The sequence below is a fragment of the Rhipicephalus microplus genome, chromosome 7 (genome assembly GCF_043290135.1).
Source record: "Rhipicephalus microplus isolate Deutch F79 chromosome 7, USDA_Rmic, whole genome shotgun sequence".
Taxonomy (NCBI): domain Eukaryota; kingdom Metazoa; phylum Arthropoda; class Arachnida; order Ixodida; family Ixodidae; genus Rhipicephalus; species Rhipicephalus microplus.
Genome location: NC_134706.1, coordinates 86,042,485 through 86,066,633, shown reverse-complemented (window position 1 = coordinate 86,066,633; position 24,149 = coordinate 86,042,485). Strand labels below are relative to the sequence as shown.

The 24,149-nt window shown below is 47.8% G+C and overlaps 2 protein-coding genes across 5 annotated transcripts in view; both read right to left on the bottom strand.

Annotated features, from left to right (window-relative positions):
* Window positions 1-5,295: 5,295 nt before the first annotated feature.
* snama (something that sticks like glue) overlaps window positions 5,296-24,149 on the bottom strand; it is a 154,488-nt gene continuing 135,634 nt past the window's right edge. For all 4 annotated transcript variants that reach the window (XM_037431400.2, XM_037431404.2, XM_037431401.2 and 1 more), the window contains exons 13-17: window positions 16,814-16,889; window positions 12,746-12,939; window positions 11,383-11,494; window positions 10,268-10,696; window positions 5,296-9,521 (exon numbers count right to left, since the gene is read on the bottom strand). In XM_037431400.2, the coding sequence (XP_037287297.2) occupies window positions 6,227-9,521; window positions 10,268-10,696; window positions 11,383-11,494; window positions 12,746-12,939; window positions 16,814-16,889 (4,106 nt within the window). In that variant the 3' untranslated portion in view covers window positions 5,296-6,226. The remainder of the gene's footprint in view (window positions 9,522-10,267; window positions 10,697-11,382; window positions 11,495-12,745; window positions 12,940-16,813; window positions 16,890-24,149) is intronic.
* Window positions 16,897-22,560, bottom strand: LOC142767537 (uncharacterized). Its single transcript, XM_075869417.1, has one exon. It carries the CDS (start codon window positions 20,852-20,854, stop codon window positions 19,898-19,900), a length of 957 nt encoding a protein of 318 aa, XP_075725532.1. The 5' UTR covers window positions 20,855-22,560; the 3' UTR covers window positions 16,897-19,897.

Here is a 24,149-nt window from a genome sequence, read left to right as displayed (position 1 = left end):
CACACATTGCTTAACTGGCGACCTCATATCGAATATATCGCCGGAAAAGGTGTGCGGGCCATTGGCATATTACGAAGGCTAAGCAACTACCGCATAGGTATGAGAAGAGACACATTATTAATGGTATATCGCATGTACGTTCGTCCCATTTTGGAATTCAGTTGTGTACTTTTCTCTGGAGTTCCAGCTTACAAGTTGCGGCCTCTAATTCTTCTAGAAAGAGAAACTTTGCGCTTATGTCTTGGCCTTCCCAAAACAGTTGCCAACAATGTGTTGTATCTAGAATCGAGGGTCCCTCCGCTTTCTTGTGGAATTCGCCTTCTGACTATTCAGACATTCTTAAGAATATATGAATCACCATTACGACATTCATAAACAGCCTTTATTTCCACCCCGGAATCATTTTTTGCTGCTAGATGGCCGCGATTTCACTCGCCACAAATTATATTTGTGCAAAATTTACTGGAAACCTCTCAACATACGTATATGCGACATCATGCTGAGTCGTGATAATTCAGCCCCGGTGGAAATTCAATTCGACGACATTTTTCCTAATAATGCCAAATTACTTCCCCATACAATTTTGGATGGTTTACTACAGGATCACCTGCGCCGTATTACAACGAACGTTATTATTGCTACAGACTCATCGCAATACGACGAAAAGTCAGGGGTTGGTATTTTCAGCCCGATTTTAAATTAGATTTTTTCCCTTCGACTACCCGATTTCATACCCGCTTTTGTGGCTGAGTTTCTGGCAGTGGTGCTCGCCTTACGCAAGTTAGATACAGCAATTACATCAGCTGTCATAATAACAGATTCCCTATCTCTCTGTGCGGCACTTTCTGTTGGTGCTGATATTCACGTAACAAAGGCGTTCCGTGCACTAGTACCTGCGCATATGAGAAAAGTACGATTAGTTTGGGTGCCTGGACATAAAGGTTTGTTTCTAAATGAAACAGCCGATTCCTTAGCTAAGTCGTCAATCAGCGAACCAATTCTACCGCTCTGTCCATCATCCGCTTATGTGACTGCTGCTCGATTCCGCAGACGTACGCTTCTGCAAGTCTTTAAAGGTTCAGCACTAACAAACTCTACAGAATATCGCCATTTATTATATCCCTGGCGAAGAGACTTTTGCCGCACTCGAAAACAAGAAGTAGCTATCACAAGGCTGCGTTTCCGGGTACCAAATCTAAATTTCTATAAACACAGGTCTGCTCAGGCACCTTCGCCACTGTGCGCATTCTGTGATGAACTGGAAACAATAGACCATTTCTTTTTGACCTGCAGGCGATTTAACACATTACGAAAAACCCTATTAGAAATAAAAAATACCTTTACGTCGTATTGGTATGGACTTATCTCTGCCTGTCATTTTGTCTTTTGGAGCTTCCATTTCTGGTACTCCAATGCGACAGTATGCGCGGCCGTCCGGAACTATATTGATGAAACTAATAGGTTGACTAATTAACCAGTTTTATTATCCTAACATGTCCACATAACTATATACGTATAAAATCAGATTATTGCTCTATTCTAAGAATAAATTCGTTTATGTAAATATTTGTATGCATTACATTAAGCACCACACTTTCCTAGGCTATCGGTAATCTTTCTGTTATACCTGCATGATTCCAAATCTGAACAGTAAATTTTAAAACCACTCGATTCTTGGCCAATCCCCACAGTGGGTATACGCCACTAACAATAGGAGAACAACAACAACAAAAACATCGGCCATAGCATGGAGGTCCTTCCTCCGTGGGCCATAGAGTTTCATACAGTGTATGAGTTGTATGAAACTCTGCATGTAACTGTATGACATCGGCCCTTTTGGAATGGTCGCGGGCTCAAACCCCCTCTAGTCCGAGGGATTGGACGATAGACCTGACAGACTACGGAATCATAATGCAAAACAATACCAATAAAATAAAATGCACGAAAGGAATGCGGGGGTTTTCCAGTGCTTTTTCGCCTCGTTTGCACTTCGTGATGTGGATCAATGAGTAGGGGAAGACTATTTCCTCCATCCATTGTGTGCCTCAACTGCGCTTGTTGGTGCATGGGCGGTGGGCGTCAATTGAATCACAATAATGTTTGTTATTTTAGTCGGTATTTATTGTAGAGCTACATACTCATATCCGGCGTTGTAATTGTAGACCCAGGTTGAGTTCACAGGGGTATCAATGAATGCTCGATATTGTACTCTAAAAAAAAAAAAAAACATAAGGCCATTTGCAGTGTTGTCTTGCAGCTTGAGCGATTCCTTCAGCCACCCCTAGCTGAGCAATTTGCCTACCGCATAAATTGTTTTGGCGGGAGAAAATTGCCCTTGGCGGGAACCAGGCATGTGTGCATGCAGTGATCCATGCAAGTGAAACTGAGGGGAAAAAAAAATATGACTAGCGAGGGTTCAGTTGTTGAAAATTTGCTAGTCAAATTCATTTAAGTTTACCATTAATATTGACGAATCCTTCCAGCTGCTTTCAGATCTTAATAGTCTGTAGCACATTATTGAACAGACTTTTGAAAAAAAAAATTTTTTTTTTTAAACGTGGTACAGTTGAAAATCAGGCAAGTTTGAATGTTGCCCTCAAACATACACACCCACTTCATTTGCAGGATCAGCAAGAGCTCCAACACACCTGTTAACTTCACGTCCTGGTGCATGTCTTAGACAGACAGCATTGCAACTCGCCTTTAAAAGTCAAGGTTCACAACAAAATGTAAGACATGCTCTGGTGCATCTGTCCTGAAAACAATGAATTAAGTTGTTGAATTGACAGCTACTGCATCATGCAACACTCATTGTTCAATAATTTCTTTACAGCTTCAAAGCAAAAAGTACATCTCAAACTGCTAAGAAATACAGCTGTTAGCAGTGCATATAGTCCACTTTCTTTTGTCGTCCTGTTGGTGTACTTCTCGTGCAGCAACGAAACTGCACTTAGCTTCTTGCGCAATTACAATTTGAACAGGTCTGAAGTCATGCAATCGTGTAGCAAGTAACACTGGATAAATCTTTACCACCAGTCCCCCCCCTTTTTTTTAATGCGGTATGCACAAGAAAAAGGAGCGCACACAATATGCACCATCCCCTGTGCACTCTATCCCTAATGTGTCAACATTATCCAACTTTTCGCGACCAAATCATTCGTGAGCTTTTGAGCACAAAATGACCATTTCATTTGAAAGAAAATATGAAGTTCTGCACTTCACATGGTGTGCATACCCAACTTCAATTTTGAGATTGTGGGATTGCCTCTATTCATTACTTCGAATGAAACAAACATGCCACAGTGCCAAATTTTCTAGCTTGATTAGTGGCTTGTTCAATGTAACGAGCCAAAGCAGATACACAAAATTCTGTGCACATTTATTGTGCCGGGAGCTCCGACAGAGTACATTTAGCCACACTTTACCCTCCTAATCTACGAGAGGATAATTCAACTTCTTTGGTCGTGGCAGCTTCGTAAAGCTGTTTCTGCAATGGTGTCCTGCCTCATTTTAGACATCATGCGTTGTAGGCAACACCTTTGTCAAGTTTCTCTTGACAAGTACAAACAGAGGAGTCTTCATCAATTTCAGGATTTTTTCAGCAATGTTGAAAAATATTGAATACAGCTGGCAGGCATCATCTACAACTCCCCCAAAAAAAGCTCAGACCAAGAAACTAGGAACTCTACGATACCACGAGCGAATGCAACTCTTTCATCTCCTTTACGATGTACAGTTAGGTATACGCAACTCAAATGAACATGAGAGGGCGCTGCGGAGTTGCAGCATGGCGGATTCACAGAGGTCAATGCGTCCGCTATCGCTAACACAATTGTTGAGTTTCTTGCAGTGTGATTGCAGGTTGCGCTGCTTTGGAGATGGGGAGCGGGTTGTTCATGCGAAGCATCTTATTTTAGTCGGCACCAGTGGTACCGCAAGCGCGAGCGACATTTTTGAAGTGGTCGCGTTGTGTGTGTAATGCACATGGCGCACCGTGTGTATGCGAAGTTTGTTTACACCGGGTGCCGTAGCGCCGTCTATTCACTGGATACGATGGTCATTTAATAGGTTCGAGTGAACAAATTAACACTGGTGCCTCACCTAGAAAGAATCTGCTTGGCCGTTCATTTTTTCTTCACCGGTGGCACCATCCTACCATGCTCCTACCATATACGACTGGCGCTTGGACTGTTTGGACCTTAGTACACAGCTTCCCTATATTGCCACTAGGTCCGCATGAATTGCTGGAGTGGTGAATTAGAAAGGGCACCTGTCTGAAAGACACCCACCGATAGCCTACTCAGTCCCATCAGACCGAAAAAGTAACAGAGTTAACCCTTGTAACCGCAACACATTTCAGTACTTTCTGCCCTGCGGACTGCACGCAATTAGAATTCACTCCCCTCGGCTGTAGGCGACCACCCACCGCCATCTACAAGCCTTTGAGTCTGTAACGTACAGCTGTGACGTAGTTCACAAACCTCAATGCCTTTGTCACATCTATGAGCATATATCTAGTTACTAGGCTTTTTATTGTAATATTATATGTATTGCTGTGTCTACTTTGCAAGCGGTATCTTTTTTCCCCCCTTTTCTACTATGATTCAATGCTTGTTCTAGTGCTCATTTGTAACATTCCTCTTCATGCATACACTAAACGACGTTTTGTAGAAATCAGCACCTTGTATAGGTATAATGCATAGATTCTTTTTATCGATTTCTAACGACCTACCCTTGCCTATAACCTACTACCTACCCTTGCCTAAGGTCTCAAATACAGATTGGCAGTATTCTAATCAATATAAATAGCAAAGAAATATTTCGTTCATTATCACTCATACTTCAAATGTCAGATTTTACAAGGTCGCAATTGTGACACTTCCTAAAAGTAGTCTTTTCAAGTTATCTAAAATTTTATAGCAGCCGTTGACCTTTAGCTGCGCATGTTAAGCAGCGTATGCAAGCATAGTTGGGTCTAGACACTCTTTCTGAACTAAGTTCATCGTGCTCAGTGAGATGAAAGAAAAAAGCAGAATCATGCGACATATCCCTTATGCCCATGCTCAATGGGTTCCAAAAATTTTTGTGGCAATCCTTCGTGAGGCAGAAAAACTCCAAAAGTGAGGTCATTTGATAATTGCATGGAAAAATGTTGATGGGATTTGTCACACACATTTGTTTTCTCCTTTCGTCCCAGTGAGCACACTTGAGGCAATGTGGTTTTAGAATGTGCTAAAGAGAAATAGCATTACAGGTCCAGCAGCTGCTCATAAAAGTAATGCCAACAGACTCGTCTTCTTGAAAATAAGCTCTATTTTTTTTTTATTTCATACACAACAAAACTATTTACAGACAGCACACTAGGACTTAAAAGATGCACTGTATCACTGCAGAGACAAAAAAACACAGTCACCCATATTTGGTCATTTAGCGAGACACAGCGGAGGAGGCGCACACTCACATTATTGGCATCAGTTGATACAAATTTACAAACTGCTGCGTCAAGCCATCACTAGACACAGGGCTCAAGGCCCTCATCAACACAAAGACTTAAAAAACAAAAACAAAAATATGTCGACACACCTATCAGCTCAAGTTCAAAGAGCAGACAGACAGTGCACATGCAACATTGGGAAAAGTATGAGGCCGAAACATGGCTAACCACGACAAAGTCGCACTAATGAGTGCAATGCTGAGTTCGGGATTTCCACACTAAAGAAAGTTGGGCGCTATCTAGTCTTACCTAGGACTCCCCTGTGTCGTTCCTGTTGCACAATTCATACCATCACGAAAACTGACATGCATACCCTCGGAAATTGACCAACCAGTTGTCGATCAGAGTACGCTTAGGTATTCTGCACACCGGTAGCACAAGTTATACCTGGGCCAACGCTTCCAACCCAGAGATGTTACAATGCATCCAACTCAATTGCGAGGCCATGTCGCTTTTACAAGTAAGCACTTAACAACAGTAAGGTAGTCTCTTTGTATAGTATTTAAATGAACAAATACAGTTTCGAATGCCCGCAACACTATTTCAGCAATGCCTACAATACGAGGGATCGAAAGTCCTCTCTGAGGTACTTACAATGCAACGACAGCCAAGGGACTTCCTCAATGAGCAAACAATGGTTGAGGAAACAAAGTAAGAACTATAAACACAGATGACGATGAGTAAAACATGGAAGGAAATGAGCAATGCAAGAAATGAAGGGTTCTGTGTCTTCTAGTCCGACTTCTCAGCCTTCTTGGATTTCTTCTTCTTCTTGTGCTTGTGCTTGTGTTTCTTATGCTTCTTGTGCTTCTTCTTGTGCTTTTTGTGAGAGGTGACCTCATCGTCACTGGAGTCCGATGAGGAGCTGCTCGTCCGGTCTTCGTCTGCCGACACTGTTGGTGCTGCCAAAGCCACTACGGTAGACGCCGCCGGAGCCGTCGATGTAGTTGGGCTCGCATTCGGCTTTGTGGGTGTCAACGCCTCCTCCTCGGCCAGCCGCGACTTCTTACCGGCTAGCGTATCGATGACCGCAACTGCCCTGCGCTTGGTGCTGGCAACCCTGGCCCCTTGCGACAGGGCAGGGTCAGCAGTGCCACCAGAACCTGGCTCGTCCTCAATCATCTCATCGTAGTCAGGCTCGAAGCGCGACTCGTCCTGTGTTGACTCCTTCCGGTGCCGCAGTGTCTCCAGGGATGCCGACGTCGGCAACAACTTCTTTTCCGTCTGCTTTGCCGCTGTCGATGATGTCGCTCGGATCTCCTGGCCACTGGCCGTGCTGCCTCCAGCTGCCGACACACTCGCCGTAGAGGACACTGCAACGTGTGATGCCTTATCCTTGCGGTGTCGCTGGTGACGCGGAGAGCGTTCGCCTCTATCCCTGCTTCTTGACCGCCGTGACGGTTGGGACACCACAGAGCCAGCTGTGGCCAATTGATCGCCAGACCATTCCCCCCGGCGAGACCGGTAATGGTCCTCTCCACTGCCCCGGTCCGCGCTTTTACTCCGCAAGCGTGGAGCTTCTCCACGTCTTTCGTGAGATCGGAGCCGCTCGATGTCTTCTGCAGCATGGCGGGAGCGGTGCTCCTCCGGTGCCTTGCGCCTGCTGTGCGACATCTCAACCTCCAATCGTTTGTAGTGGGCCTCCTCGTATGCTCTCCTAGCTCGCTCCTCCATCATGGCAGCGTAATATCGCTCTTCCTTGTGGCGTCTCCGTTCCTCGGAATGCATGTCTCGGCTGCTCGATCGGTGAGACGACTCTTTTTCCCGAGGCCTGCCAGACCTCGAAGATCGGGAAAGGTCACGGTCGCTCCTAGCAGGTGGAAGTACTCGACTATGGCCCCCCGCCTCCAATGCTCTGCGTTCTTCCAGCCTTGACCTGATGTCTTCTGGTGGAAATCGTCGTCCATGTTCCGAAGAAGGGCGGTCGTCCACCCGGCCTCCACTACGATCGTCGCGACGATTGCTAGATTTCGATGGCTTTGCGCTGTCGCTGACCTCGCCACCTTCGCCACGGTTGTGCTTCTCCCCAAATTTGGACCTATCGAGCTTGATCCGCTTGGTATGCTGCGTACCTTCTGATGAGCTTCCACGCTGCTCTTTATCGGACGTAGTAACGGATCGCCTTTCTTTCTCAGAGGAGGCAGTAATCGTGACTTGCAAGGTGCCGTCCAGCCTGTCTCTCAGCCTCAGTGGCACCGATGGGTCCCTCCAGCCTTCTTTCACTTCACGTATGCTAGACTGTGATGACGAATCTTCCGCCGGCACTGGCCGAGAGTCGTCCGGTGAAGTCACTTTCGACGAAAGCTTCTTCAGCTCCGGTGCAGTTGCCGGCCTGGCAAGTGCGACAGTGGCTGCTGCAACAGCCACCATGGCCTTCTTCCGCGGCTTGTGCAGCAGCACATTCTCAGCACGTTGAAGCACTTCTGAAGAAAGCACGGGTTTGGTGTCTTTGGCTTCCTCAACCTGCTCAATTGGCGAGGGTGAAGACTCCCCCTCTTCGAGTTCTTCCCTCTCCCATTTGGAGAGCTCGGGCACCTCCACCTGGAGCACGTTTTCTTCCTCCTTGGGTGCAGCGGTGTCTTCCTTTTGCTCCGGCTCGAGCTCGGTTTTGTCCCAGATTGTGTCCACTGTGCCCGGTGTTGCTCCCGCATGCGCTCTGGATTCCTCTGGCGTTGCCACGTCGCCCTTGGTATCCTCTCTCTCATCGCTCAGCAACTTCTTCTTGGCCAGCTCTAGCTGTTCCTCTATCTTGGACAGTCGGGCAGCATCTGGGACACCTTGCTCAAGCTCGGCCGTCAAAAAGGCCACCATTGACTGCTCGCGGATCAAATCCGAAGATGTCAGTGGCAGCGACTTCATCAGCAGCCTTGCCTCCCGCAGTTTCTTTTTCTTCTTTTTGCGCTTGATCGGCTCCTCATCAGCACCGGGCAACTGTTGGCTAGAATCGTCTGATGTGCGGGAAGCCATCTTGGCAGCCATTTTTCTAAGCGCCTCCTCTTGCTTCAGCTTCTTCTTGTGCTTGTGCTTGCGTTCCTTGACAACTACTCCAGCACCTTCTGAAAGAGTCTCTTCGCCTTCTGCCTTCACCCCCTCCCGGACTATCTTGCTTACCTCTTTCGCAGAGGTGGGCAACTCCTCGGCTTTAATTTCGGTGGCTTGCTTTTCTCCTTCTGGCGGGACTGTCAGAAGGGCCTTGGATGACTTCTTGACAACACCCTCCTGAATGACGGCCCGTTCTTTGGACTCTTTTCTAGACTCCTTGGTCTTGTGATGGTGCTTGTGTCGAAGCAGTTTTTCCTCCTTATCCTTGGACCTCTTGCGGCTCTTGACGGCACCTTCCCCCTCAAGACGTGCATCATCCTTGCCTTCCTCTCTCAACACAACCAGGGGCGTCGTGATGGCATCCGCATGCCGGTGACGCTCGCGGGACCGACTCTCCCGGCTTCTCTTGGGAGATCGCTCTGAACCCACTTCAGGTGGGGGCACGTAATCTCGAGACCTTTCTCTCCTGCTCCCGGGATCGCCGGGATACGCTCGGGCAGGCATCCCCATGGGGCCGGGCGGTACGACGCCCTCGTAACGATCACCACCACGGCCATCGCCTCGGTGTGATGGGGGAGGTAATGCCCCTGGAGGGTAGCCAGAAGGGTAGCCACGATAGGGACCGGCGACACTGTCACGAAGGTGATGCGGCGGATAATAGTGCCCACCACGGCCGTCAAACTCAACCGGTGGCACCATGTGCTCTGAGGGATGGTGCGGGTAGCCGGGGTGGTGTGGGTAGCCGCCAGGTGGCCCACCATAGAAGCCACGTCGAGCTGCACGAAACGATGGTGAGCGGCCTCTGTAGCTGTGAGGCGGAGGCCCCAAGTGGTGCGGCAGAGGCGGCGGTAGTGGGTGGTGGTGATAGGATCGGGGTGAGCGAGGTGTGCGGGAGCGGCGATATGTACGGCCGCTCCCGTGGCTGCCACTGTGGTAGTGATGCCGTGTGCGCCGTGTGGCTCGGCTGGGAGACCTGGAGCGCGACCTGCAAACGTAAAACAGCAGGTTCAGTCAGAACTCAGTAGGCAACACATGTTGCACTGAATCACATACTGGAATTTTTTCCACTATCCCCAAGAGACATAGAAAGTAAACAAGGAAAGCTCAGCGTTCCATTGTCTCCATGCTGCAACATCGTGCTACCTGGTAGTACTACTATCCTATATGTGGGCTACCAGAACAAGTGCCAGCCACAACTATGACAACACTCGAAACAGTGGTAACTTCTGTTGTAAGCAATGTCCCATGCACTGCATTTCTTGCAGTAAAACATCAATGTTATAAAATAGAATACCTCAGTATTGTATTCAACCTATGAACAAAGCTTGCCAAATAAATGGGTGCACGAAGCTTGTTGGGCGCATCAGCCACTGCTCACAACATGCGGGTGCATTCTTGTTTGTCTGCTTCAGTTTTTTTTTAAACAGCACACGATTTCAGCGAAGGTTTGGCAAGCACATGCCATTGGTTTGTACAGAAGAATATCATTAGAATGATGCATGGATGTACTGAAGTTAAACCCTAAGCAAACCAACCAACAGGTTTCTCATTGCAATCATATTGCCACTTGGCTGTGATGGCAAAGGCTGCAGCAAGACCGGCAAATACATCCGAGGCACGGCATGCGCGCAGCAGTGGTTGCATATTTGACAGCGCAGTTACATGATAGTAGAAAAGAAGTGTGTGCGGCAATCAAGACTAACCACATAGACTGGGGAACAGCCACAGTACCTGTAGCTTCCACTTCGTGAGCGGCGTCCGTGGGGACTCTTTGATCCTGCCCGCCGGCGTCCATCACTGCCTCCAGGGCTCCGTGGTGACCGTGACCGGCGGTGTCTTGCAGGTGATCGCGACCTTGACCGGGACCTCGAGAAGGACCTTGACCGTGACCTTGGCGTGTACGACCTGGAGTGTGGCGAGTAGGATCGTGAACTGCCACTGTAGCGCGAGTGGGGCGAGCGGGGTGAACAGGACCGGGAGGCAGCGCTGCTGCGGCCCCCGCGCGACTTGGAGCGCGACCGGCCATAGGACGACGAGCGGGAGCGGGACCGCGTCTTGGAGTGCGAGCGGTTGCTTCGCCGTTCACGATGCCGGTTGCGGTGCAGGTCACGCAGGTGCTTCTCAAACTCCTCCAGGGGGTCGCCCGCACGCCGACTGCGGCTGCGAGGGGGGTAGCACCAAAAGGTTGGTTTTCGTTAGTGGTACACTTTAGGGGCAACAGGACACTTCGCCACAGATCAAGCAAGTGCACTCACTCACATAAAGGATTATTAAGTGTGCACACTATTCTTACTCGTGAGGAAATTATGAGCAGTCTACCTTCCCTGCCACTAATCAACCAATAGATTCTAGCATGTCACCAAGCCACTCTTCACCACAAAAAGACTTGTATTCAAATACAGATGGGAGTGCGTACAACGGGTAATTGGCGCCCGAGAGGTGCATCTTCGTATTGGCTGGATCGCAACACGAGTGACCCACGAAAATTGTGTAAAGCACTGAGGTGGCACAGCTTTCAGAGACAAGAAAGAGCAGGAGGATGGGTTTCACAAACTTGTCACACTCCGAATTCCAAGTGTGATGGTTATCCACACTCAGAACTACCGAGTGAAAACCACACAGGACAAAGATGAAAAAACAACAGACGAGCCCTCATCTGTTACGCCATCCTTTGTTGGTTCGTATTGCACAATGCTAACCATCAAGTCACCCGCTGGCCTATTCTGCAGACAAGATATAATCACGGTACTTCGGGGACATTATTACCGGTTACCAATAGCTCAATGCAGTCTATTGTGAACTGGCATGACTGCGAAAAGCACACCTTGACAAGCCACTGCACTCACCTTCGCCTGCCGTGGTACTCCTCTCCTGGTCCAAATGGCTTGGCTGGAGGGATGTAGCCGGCTCCCGGTGGCACAGGGAAGTGTGGAGGGACCACGTTTATTCCAGCCAAACCTGGACAATTAGACAATCAGCAAACATTCTCTCCCTAACCTCACTTAAAAACCAGAATCAGCCAGCAAAAACTGCGGACATTGCAATGCCTCATTTTCTCATGCGTGAGAATTGGTGAAGCTTCCCACCCATTACAGAGGGCTCTACGATAATTCATCCTTATCAATAAAATGTGCAGCAATTTAGATGCACATATTGCCTTACAGACATGTAGTGGGTACCCAGCAACTGTATATGCAGAAGTCAACCCAAGAGCTTCACAAAGGGCCCGAGAAGGGGTACTTCTCCAGACTATGCTGCAACTGTGCTACGAGTTCAGTGCAGATCTGGCCTTTACATTACTATATCTTTTTGTTGTTAAACACTCAATATCCTTGGTGCATCGTGCACATTTACATCAATAATATTCATTTTCTTTGAATATCTACACTCACACCTCAATACAAGAAAATAAGTTAGTCATATCCAAAAATTCATTATAGATTATTTCTAATGCTGTATGTAATGCAAGCCTATTTTTTATTTACTTCGTTATAACCAATATTCTGTTATATCTGTGTTCATTACATTGAAGTTTAAGTGTTCCAAGTCCTGACAAGCTTAATTGGGCACTGTCCACAACTGCTCTCTAACTGGATGTTCAAATCTTATCCCTCCTGTGGGGTCTCGATATGAAGCACGCACTCTCAGAGCGAGCGGACACAGAAGACGTGGTCGAACCAAACCAAACAACACATTTATTTAACTGCTTTTACAACGATGATATCGTCAGTTGAATCATCAGTCAACACGCTAAAACAATGTTACACAATATTCCAACACACTCAATCAAACATAAGAACAAACACAAAGTAGCGCGAAGGCAGCGCCACCAACGCCAGACTCGCCGCGAGGGCCCAAGGCAGACGACCCTTGGTGCGATTTACCTATGGACCCACCGCAGGAGACAACCGTTTGCGCAAACTGCCACATGCCAAAGAGAACCGCTCATACCTTATGTGCCGCCAGCCAGCCTCACCGCTGGTGCTACCGCGCTAACCATGATGATGATGATGGTGGTGATAAACGCTCGCAAGCACAACGCCACCTACCACTTGATAGCTGTGAGCCCTATATCCGGCCTATGCGCGAAACATGAGTGTACCATGAGGCACAAACGACATTACCGGGGTGATAGCACCCACACACTCCCAAGTGCCAACTGCAGCAATTATTTTTTAAGTGCCCAACAAAAGATAACAGGTAACTCACCAGGGGGTGGTGCCTGCCCAGGGAACGGAGGTGGTGGCAAGTTGGGCGGTGCCAAATGGTGTCCCTGCGGAGGTGGTGGCAGGTGCAGCGGGGGTGGAGGGTAACTACCTCCACCGTTGCCTCCGCTCAATCCACCACCTCCCCCTCCGTATGGGGGATAGCCACCCGAGCGGTAGTCGTTACCCGACCGTAGACTGCCACGGAAAGAGACGGGCGAACGGTTAAAAAAATTGGGCTTGGAAGCAGAGATTTATCAAGCAGAACAAAATCTTGATCATTGTGGTTAATGCAAAGTTAGATCAATAAAATTTCTTAACTGGTGCAGATAGCGTAGACAAAAATCCCTGCCCACTCTGTATAGGTGGTTAACCAGCGACGCTGAAACGTGCGACCCTGGTGTTTACACCAAGCTGGGATCTATTGGAAGTGTCTTCTGCTATAGCTATTAATTTCTCTTGTCACCGCATTTAGGAGATCCAAGTTGCAGACTTTGTGCTTAGTGACATTAGTTCAAAGACGCAAGCAATGTAGGCCTCGGAGCTGCGCTTGTGCAGTGGCAAGAAGACACGGAACGAGTGATCGCCTACGCAAGCAGGACGCTAACACGCGCTGAGGCCAATTATTCAACAATTATTGAATAATTGGCCAGGCTATTGTTGAATAATTGGCCGGGCTGCGCCGACGACAACGAAGCAGGCGTCTTGCTGTACAGCTGATCCTGAATACGCTCTTTTCGCTGCCGTAAGCTGCTGTCATCTTTTGTTCACGTTACACTGCGACAATATTAAGGAGGCCTAAATGATTTTATGGGTAGAAATTCATGTTGCGACAGGTTTCATGCCTAGCTGTATTGACTACCGTATTTACTCACATAATCCTCGCACTTTTTTTTGCCGGAAAACCGATGAAAAGTTGGGGGGAGGGTGCGAGAATTACGCGGGGAAAACTTTCTACGAAAACGTACAGAGCGAAAAAGAAAACGAAGTGGCCGCAAATCGCGATTCTCACACCAGCAACTCACAGCAAGCTTTAAGAAGTACTAATTAAAACTTACCTCAACAATAAAAGCAAAGGTTCAACATAAGATAAGATTTAATTGAGACACAAAAAGTGGTAGCAAATAGTCGAGAATTAGAATATTATACGCAAAGCTTGTGGGCGTTGCGGTAGCATTCGTCGCTCAACAGCAGCCCTCAAAAGGTAAGCGTGGGACGTCAGTATTGGGCTGATGGCTATTTAACATAATTGTCTGCAGTTTCCTTCTTAAGAAATAAAGTTTACCATCAATCCCACTCTTAGGCACACGGCAGGCCCAACGCAGCTTGGTGGCTTTCAGCAGCCATCACCAGTAGTGAACAAAAAACTCGTGGACTCCGAAAAGCCTACCGGCGGCCCTGTTGTCGTTCTTTAGTGCATTATCTATAACTTGCAACTCGAAAGCAGTTGTACAGCTTCAGTATCGCCTCATAACTTGACAAGGTTACCGACGCAACATACAAAACACGCCGCAACGCGCACTGGCCACTTCGGCTTGGCTTGTGTTGGATTGAATCTCTGTGCAATAGTACACTTGATGCTTAAGAGGTGGTGCCAGATAACGTGCGCTATCATCAGTGGCTGGAAAGAGCAGACGACATTATTGCAGCAGTTTTCGGGGGTGCGATAATTACTCGAGGAAAAAAATTCGTATTTTTGTTGGGCGATGTGGGGGGTGCGAGAATTGTGCGAGTGCGAGGATTACTCGGGTAAATACGGTAAACCAGAAGAGAAACTCGTGCAAACAGAGAGAAGCTTTGAAGCAGCGCATGCTAGCATTAGCGTACTCACGGACCAACAGATTCTTCAACCTCTTAGCCTATACAGCTTCAGTGTAAATACACAGTCGCCGAGCGTTCGTTCGGACGCTGAAAATTCAGACATGCCCGTTGATTCAGACATCTTCGCGGAAACGCCACTTGTCCCACTGAAGTAGTGTAAACTTGCAGACGAAAATTCGAACGCTTCAGATCGCGCCGTTTGATTAGGGGACTCCGGCTGGCTTATAGAGTGCGGTATCAAACACCATGACCAGCTGTTTACGATGCTATGCTACAGTGATGTTCACAATATTTTCACTATATTGCCAGCCCTGAAAAGTTGCACAGTTGCTCTAGCTATGGCTAGAGATCGTGCCAATGTAAGCATCAATGCAGAAATTACAATTGACAATTTCGCAGGCTATGTGTTTTGGCAGCATGTAATAGCCATTTTTCTGCTTCAGTCGGCCAAGTATCCATACAATGGCTGCCACAGCCAAACTGCAAACCAAGCTACACTCGAAGTCAGCTCGGTGTGACGTTAAAATCGCCACACATACAAAACAGACAAAGAAGAGACATAAACGCAAGCACTTCCGCACAAACCAGCCTGACGCCAATCCAGTTTGTCATTTTAGAGTTTGTTTGTCCGTTTTTTCTGTGGTTAGGTATGTGGGAATTGAGGCTAGCCCGCCGCCTTTGCGTGGGCTTTGCCGCCTCTTTCTTTGTTCTCATGTCCCGACATTACCCCCTCCTCCATGGTCTCCGGGCTGGGAGAGTGAGGAGTGACGCTTGACCCCTCTCACCTGGTAGCGGATGTCGACTGTGGCGCCGCCCGCAAAATCTCTCAAGAGGTTTCGCGCACGTGTCGGGAACGCGAGGGACCTCTCCGGGGATGACATGGGGGTAAGCACGCTTTTCTTTTCTGTCCATCGGGTTCCTTTGTTTGGGGCTCGTTCCGGCTTCACCAACAGCGCCTTGCGCCCACGGGGAATGCTTATCTTATGTCGCTCCCCCTTCCAAACGCTAGGCTGAAGAGCGGGACGGTGTGCTAGTGCGTGGCCAGGCTGCGCCGACCCGTATCTCTCTGAAGCCAACGCCAACGGCTTTGGCCTCGCTCGAGCAACCGGGCCTTTGTCCTGATGTCTCCGTGAATACCTTTTACCACGGGGACGTGCTCGCGGCACCCCTGTGTAGTACTTCTCGCCCGTGGCATGGATAAGCCCATTTGCTTTCCCGCCACGCCTTTGCAATTAGCACTGTACTGCGTTTGTGGTGTTGCCGCAGGCAACCTTGAGCAGTACCGTGTTCTCGCCATGGCGATGGTTAACGCGTGCCCTGCGCTCGCTATGGCCGGACCCACGCTAGTGGCCGTAATCCTTCGGGATACGTATACACTACAGGTCTGATATGTATCTTGCTCTCTTGCTTGTTGCTGGACCGAAAGGTGACGAAAAAATTCTTTTTTTGAAATTGGCATATTTGGTTTCTGCAAGTATTTTTCTGTCTTTGTACAAATTTTCACACATTAGGAAGCAGTAATTTTTTTGTAGTGTCATTCGGACTGTCCAGATTCTTGGTGCTACTACAATGCAAAACCTGCAAAAAATAGGGAGCCTACCTCAAAGCTTCATTACAATTTGTCAGCACCTGTGTTTAAAGCAGCGCTTTCATGAGCATTGCAAAATATGCACACCGTGATCGCTGTTTTTTGAAGAAACTATATATTATCAGTTTTTTTTTTTTTTCATCTTTACAAGTAAATTTACAACCACTCAATTTTGAGGCCCCGATATCTCTGCATCTGGAGAAGGTACAACTACAATTATTGTTGCAATGGAACCTGTACATGTATAGAATGCAAGTATGAGAGCAGAATTTAAAGCACAAGCCTTTTAAATTAATTATAGAAGGGAAAGTTCATTTTGCTGTAAATTAAAAAAGGAAGGCTAAGAAACAAAAAAAGCTTGCATACTTTCAATCTCTAGTTATTAGTATATGCTAATTTATCTTAAATATCACATGTAATTAAGCATTTTTTTTTACGGCGGCCTTAGGGGGTGAACCCAAGTTATCACAGCAACAAGACCAGTTACAGGAAAAGTAATCACAGATTTAAAATCGGAGGAAACAACTGCATAAGCTTGTGCAGTTTAAGACCACGGAAGAAATAAAAAAAAAAAAAACTAAGAGTCAACCCATAACAAACACTGAAAAAGCCCGATCTTTAAACACCGACCCCTTCCCTCGTGTACGATAACCAAACGCTCACCTGCCGCCAGGACCATAGTCGTGACGTGACCGATGGTGTCCATAGTCTCCGTGTCGGCTTGAACGATGGAGAGAGCCTGTCAGACCAAAAAGGGAAAGGAAGTCACGACAGGTGCACAGAGAAAGTGTACGCAACGACGCCTCTTAATTTCAGCCTTGGGTAGTACCTCGTGGGGTGCCATCACCCTTTGTAAAGTCTTTAGCGCTTCGCGCCGCACACGTGTCTCGCAGATAAGCCACATTTAGGTTTAACAGCCGTTGAGCGGAAGGTGGCACAGTGCTCCCATAATTGATTGATTGATATGTGGGTGTTAACGTCCAAAAACCACCATATGATTATGAAAGACGCGGTAGTAGAGGGCTCCGGAAATTTAGACCACCTGGGTTTCTTTAACGTGCGCCCAAATCTGAGCACACGGGCCTACAGCATTTCCGCCTCCATCGAAAATGCAGCCAGGATTTGATCCCGCGACCTGCGAGTTAGCAGCCGAGTACCTTAGCCACTAGACCACGGCAGCGGGGCAGTGCTTCCATGGGTTCATCATTATTTTATTGATTCATTTGTGGGGTTTAACGTCGCAAAACCACTATTTGATTATGAGAGACGCCGTAGTGGAGGGCTCCGGAAATTTTGACCACCTGGGGTTTTTTAACGTGCACCCAAATCTGAGTAGACGGGCCTACAACATTTCCCCCTCCACATCATTATTTTATTACGGTTCGTGCTGTAGCGTTAGCAGAGTCACTCAGCAGCACACTAAAGAGCCGCACAGAAAACATTAGAAAGAGTCTTTTGTGTTGGGGCGGCGCTTGCGATGGTGTCCCGTGGGTCCATCGCGGCGAGTCGAGCGTCGTCGATGCCGCATTCGCAGTACTTGTTTTGTACGAGTGTTTATTATAGCAATACTGTAAAAGATTGTTCTGGCATGTCACTAGAGACGTAATTGATTTGGCTGCCTATATTGTCGTTTGTATAAGTAGTTGAATAAATATACACGTGTTTTGGTTGCTCGACTGCATCTGTTGTGTCCGTTCGTTCCGAGAGCGGCGTTTTCTCCCTGCGAGACCCCAGAACCTTGACATGTGACATGGGTAGCTGTACCAATCGTAAAATCTTGTCACTAGCCGTTATAGCAAAATTACAATAATAAAAATACGCAATAATGATAAAGTTCATGTAAAATTGGCCCGAAAGAAGACAGCAGACAACTATCACTACTATAAAAGCCTTTAATTGCTTTCAACATGGACCCCCTGCAGTCTAAGCCTGCATGCATTGTGACATGCTAAAGCCACTACTTTTAAGAAAGTGGATGAATTAGATACATATCATTGAAGTCGTTTTCGAAACCCCCTTTATTTATTTATTTTTTTTTTTTGCATGACCACAATACAAGGTGTCCACTCAATTTCAGTATATGTTTTTAAGGGAGGACGTGTCTTTCGGAACGAACTTTCTTGTTTCTGGTTAGATCTTGATGAAAATTGGCACAGAGACTAAGAATGACCTCATAATGCTTCCATAAAAATTTCAAGATGATATCATGAAAACTTTCTGAGAAACAAATAATTTCATTACTGGACCTCGTGGAGCGGCTGGAGAGTTTAAAAAATGACATAGAAAGTTGGTAAACATTGTGTGCAGAGGTGAATGTATGCTGTAGGGGGCTGCGTTTTCAAAATAATTTTTTTGCAACACTAAAATTTGTAGTTCTTGTTTTCTCCACTGATACTTCAATGAGCACATTTGCACTACAAACAAGAAACCCTACCAAAATTTTTTAAAAGGCTAAATTTTAAAAATAAGAACGCAGCCCCCTGAAGCACAGTTCAAGGAGCATTACAAAAAAAAAAAAAAAAAACTGAATCAAAATCTGTCAAGTAGTTGCGAAGATATCTTCTCCACGAGCTGAGCAACATGCCAAAAAAACAGTATTGAGAAAACAAGGTTCGAAGTCTTGAGTCACGGTTTACATGCCTAATGGCACCAGGGTTGTAGTCCTTAGTGTCCTTTGCAGTGCAGCGTCGCTTGGCCATCTGACCTTTAGCCTGATGAGCTTTCGCAGCCTTTTTTTACCGCATGGCATCTTTTTCGGCTGCTCTAAGAAGTGCATGGCGTCCAGGTTGGAGACCAAGAGATGTGCAAAGTTGGGTGTAGGCATGGAGGTTCCCAGCATTATACCTACAGATTGCTTCACTGACAGCAGTTTCTGCGGCTATGAATGAAGCATGCTCTTCTTTGGGCAGAATTGACCAAATAATTGAGTGCAGGCTTTCGGCAGCATTTTGAGTTTTTTTGCCCTGGCACCGCGCAAGAAGCTGTGGGTCCGAAAGTCGCTGGTACACAGGCAGCAGGGCAGCGGCAACGTGTCGTCCCAGGTGGTACTTATGGGGTGGCTGCGGTTCACCTTTAGCTTCTGCAGCCCGCTGTCTGCACCAGCTATCAGGACCTGGTGGGCAAAGTTCGTGGTGTTGATCCTGGTCAGTCGAAGTGGTGTGGTAGAATGTAGCCATGACCGCTCGCTGCATATCCTCCACTTCAGCATGCTGCCTAAGGGCTTGGCCATAATAGTCAGTCAGTTGCTTGATCAAATTTTGTGTAAGGCCACCTTTTCCGCCGATAGGTTGGTCTTTCTTGCTCTTTGTGACGATGGCCCACAGGGCTGTGCCCATCCTCTTTTAAACATGATTGATACAATCTTCTTTCTTCAGGGGTATAAAACCGTAAGTCTGGTCCTGACACAGAGCTAAGAAAGTGCGGCTGTCGCCATCGCAAACGATGGTTGTGTAGCGCAGGTCATTTTTTTTTAGTGAGCGCCGAAACAGTATGAGGGCCGCTTCGACTTCCATTTGGCCCGAGTTTGCCTCTGTGTTTTTCTGGCAAACATGTGCTTCCTTCCATTCACTGTAGCCGTCGTCGCCTTCTTTGGGGCCCACAGCACATCCATGACAGTAGAACACTGTCAAGCACTAATCCAGTGCAGAATTCAATGACCGTGCCCACGCCGATGTGGGACGCGTGGCCGCGTGTCATCCACGTCCCGTCGTACACCACCGTGACATTCTTGGTGGGTGTTCCCTCCATTTAGCTATACACATTGCGAACGGCTGCAACAGCGTCGCAAAACACACGTGCCGCGGCTGCTGCGCCAGCAGGCCGACATTCCCTCTTGAGATGCCTTTGAAAAGTCTTGTGGTGAATTCCCCTATGTGATACATTCATCACAGACCAAAAATCACTGAGTGCAGCTGATCCCTTTCCAATAGTTTTTATAGCTTGCATGGCCCGAATATTTACTTCAAATGACTTGCTGTTTTCCATTCGTGGCGACGACCACGCATTTTTCGCGTCCGCGTCGCAAGCAGTGCAGGTGAGCACCATCTTTACCGCTAACCCGTGCTTAGTTCCGTGCTTCATCTTGAGTCCCGGCTCTTTGCACTGCGGGCACAGGGCACTGCCAAACAGACCAGTCAGAGCCGCGCGTTGCACGAGGAAAAACTCATCTTCGTCTTCCGTTTCGATGTCGCTCTCATCCCCTTGGTCCATCAGTGACATCTTGCGCTCCGTCGCAGACACTGCTCTTAGAGACTCCTGAACAGCCGCGGCGCGTTCGCGAGATGCCTCCGCTGACACGAAACGAGGCTCTAATCGGGCCCGAATCGTGCTACTGGTGGTGCTGGTAGACGGCCTCGCATCCTCGTGCGAAGTACTTGGCTGAGCATCCGCGATGTCTACATCCTCGCGCGAAGTGCTAGGCTTAGCATCCGCGATGTCTGCAGCCTGCGCGGAACGACGAACGGATGTTTCCTCAGACAGCACAAAGCACTGCTTCACGGGCATATGAACAGTTTCGTCGATGCCCGCGGACAATGCTCCGTGCGCGCTTGTGCTCGGCTGGGAGTCCTCGTCGTGCCGCACGCCGTCGTCGCTGCTCACAGAAGTTGCCGGACTGAATTTCTTTTTCACGATCGGCGGCTTCGGCTTACGAGCACCAGATCGCTGCGCAGTCTTGTGTTTCTTCTTGAACGATCGCCGGTCCATGATCGCATGCGGGAACTGATCTCAAAACTGCAATGCGCCAAACTGGATAACGTTTTTCTCCTTTTACGAGCGCCGGTCTTATCGCAGCGCGATGCAATCTCGAAACCACGCCGCGACGAGTTGAAAACAAATGCAGTAAGCGGCCCGTCAGCGCGTAGAGCAGACGACCTTTGCGCCGATTGCTACAAGCGACCGCACGAAACCACGCCGCAACGAGTTGAAAACAAATGCAGTAAGCAGCCCGTCAGTGCTGTCAGCGCGTAGGGCAGACGACATTTGCGCCGATTGCTACAAGCGACCGCAAGGGCGACCAATGCGGAGCCGCCGTACAGTCACGTGACGCGCGTCGCCAATCGGAAACTGTTGCGATAACTTTACACTTTGGCTTGCTGTGGGCTTGCTCTTGCCTGGTTCAGCCGGCCGAGGCGGCAAATTTGAAACGGAAGAATCGCGCTATCCATAGAGACAAAGATGGCGGCGCTAGGTTACGTGGTTGCGGAGATATCGCGGTTCGAAAAACGCCGTTTTTTCGCAATTTCCGTGAAATTCATCGCCACCCTAGCTTCGATAAAAATTTTTTACGTCATTTCTACGCTGTTTTCAGGGACGAAGCTTCGAAATTAGATAGAAAAGGCGTCACAGAATGTGAAAATGAGATGTTCAGAAAATCGATTTTTCGGCCTAATTTCGCGATACCAAAGCCGTGTTCCCCCTTTAACTTACTTATATTCAGTGACACTTGGACGGCAGTAAGTCATTGGAGTGTATTCCTTTCAAGATCTCACGTACAGGGTAAATTTGCTCTTGCCGAGAATGGAAAGATTATTATTTTACACATAAGATATGTGTGTGACGCATCTGTTGTTCTGTGTATGGTGTGCTTAATTCCTTTCCATCCTTTCTAAATGTTTTTGTTATTCCCCTTATCAAGTACCATTCGAGGAGCTCGTGGAGCACTGTGCCTTGCCCGTTGTACGGCTATATACAACGCTGCTTTTTTAGTAACGTTGGCTGCGAGCAATGCTCTTTTTTGATCTGTCTGAACTGCCCCTTTGACCACGTGCAAACCGCTACCGAAAAGCACACAATGCTGATTAGCCCCAGCCTGCCGTTCGGCATGTTGTTGCGGGAAGTTTGCCTAAAGCAATATGAAGATCAGACGTCGAAAAGATCGGATTTAAGCGTCGTACAAGAGCAGTGCATAAGAGACGAAGTTCGAGTTCGCAGCCAACCAACGACAACAAAACCTGCCAAGCTTCTGCAAGTCTGCTAACTGTCAGCAGAGGCAAAAACTCGCGCCATAAAACCACCAAACAAATTTACAGACAAGGTAGCAAATGCTGGAAGCAAATGCAGTTGCCGAAAAATTTTCTGCCACACTAGGCGGTATTCGTATACACTCAAACTTCTTCATAACAAAGTTGCATCTTACATGCAAAATGAGTTCGCTATATCCCCTACATCTATTGCAATACCATTTTTATTTGCTTTGTTGTAACCAATACTTTGTTATATTGATGTCTGAGTGTAGATGGTCTTTTATGGGGCAGTAAACGGGAGTCGAAAAAGACCGTGCCGTAATTTGCCCTGTGCTATATGCGGCTACATTACAAGTGGTGTGCATTGTAGATCCCGCCACATAACTCAGGACGCATACTCAGAAATGGAGACGTGCACAAAACAATTGCAGTAAGAGGTCTCATACGAATTACATAATTGAGCTCGTTGGGTTAGCGGTGGTAGAGAATGCGGAGACAACCATCTTCCGTGGCGGGAGAACAACCCTGGTAAATAGCATTTTTTTTTTCAAAGAGAAAAGAAAAAACAAAACAAAAGCATCACTAACACAGCTTTATATCTCTACACAAAAACAAAGCAAGGCTAATCAATCGTTCCACAAATAAATGCAGCAGACCCTCAATAAACGAAAATATTTTCAACAGAATGGCTGCTCAAAGGAGCACTGACATCACATTTCATAATCGAAATATGCCCTTCCTGCAATTGCTCAGTGTGTGTAGGTCGTCTTGGCCAAACTTGAATGGAATCCGTCGAGTAGAAGTTTATTTCGGCGGCAAACAAAGCACGAGAGTTTAATGTCGGCGGCAAACAAAGCACGAGAGTTTAATGGAAATTGGAGTGCCCTGCGACACCGACACTAGTGCTACGTGTTCGGTGCTATGCATTCCACAAATACTATCCTGAGGGACGATGCACTAGTAGCTATGACGTGTACGATTTGAGTGTTCTTATCAAGGCACCGACTGGCGCCAAAGCTTGAAAACGCATTCGCTCGTCGCGCCTGACCTTCGTTGCACCGCTTTGAATAATTTCGTGAAATTATCCAGACGACAGTCACCTTTACAGGAACGGCGAAAGAAAAGAACAAGATTAAACGTGTGCTTGTTGGTCAGCATGTCGAGGAATGGTTGTGATTTGCAAGTGAGTTGCAGTCGTCTCGTTTGAAGCACGGAAAAAGTGCAGTGAGGGTTTGATTGATTTGAGGGGTTTAACGTCTCAAAACCACCATATGATTATGAGAGACGCCGTAGTAGACAGCTCCGGAAATTTCAACCACCTGGGGTTCTTTAACGTGCAACCACATCTGAGCACACGGGCCTACAGCATTTCCGTCTCCATTGGAAATGCAGCCGCCGCAGCCGGGATTCGATCCCGTGACCTGCGGGTCAGCGGCCGAGTACAGTAAGAGCTCGTTTATCCGGACCTCGTTAACTCGGAAATTCGGTCAACTCGGACTCGCGGCGTGGTGCCGGCAAAACTGTGCATATTTCAATGAGGTCAAATGCTCATTAATTCGAAGGGATTTAGCCGCGCACCGGTTATCTCGGACAACTCCGGAGAGGGCTATCGGGACTCCAGAGTCGCGCGATCTCGGCGGCTTGGAGGCTCAAGCACCGCTTGCCGTAACCGACGGCAGAACCGGAGTTTTCGAGAAACCGAAACCGAGCGAACTGCAGCAGAATATGACGATGATGATAGTGAATGAGGGGGAAGTGGCTAGGTGGCACTAGTCACCACCTGGCGGATGCGCTTGGGCCACCAGCGCATCCAGTGTATACTAACAGCTGCCCGCTACGCCCATGCTACGCCTACTGGTGTACTACCTCGTGCCTTGGTTCTTTGTGTTGCGACTTCCCGTGTTGCGGCTGTGTTTGTGCGCGTTGTCGCCGCCGTCGCGCTTCATGGCGACCGTCACAGGAGTTAAGCGGCCACAGCAGCCAGCAAATGATCTTGAAAGAAAGGTTATGATATTGAAAGACGTGATGAGCCGACG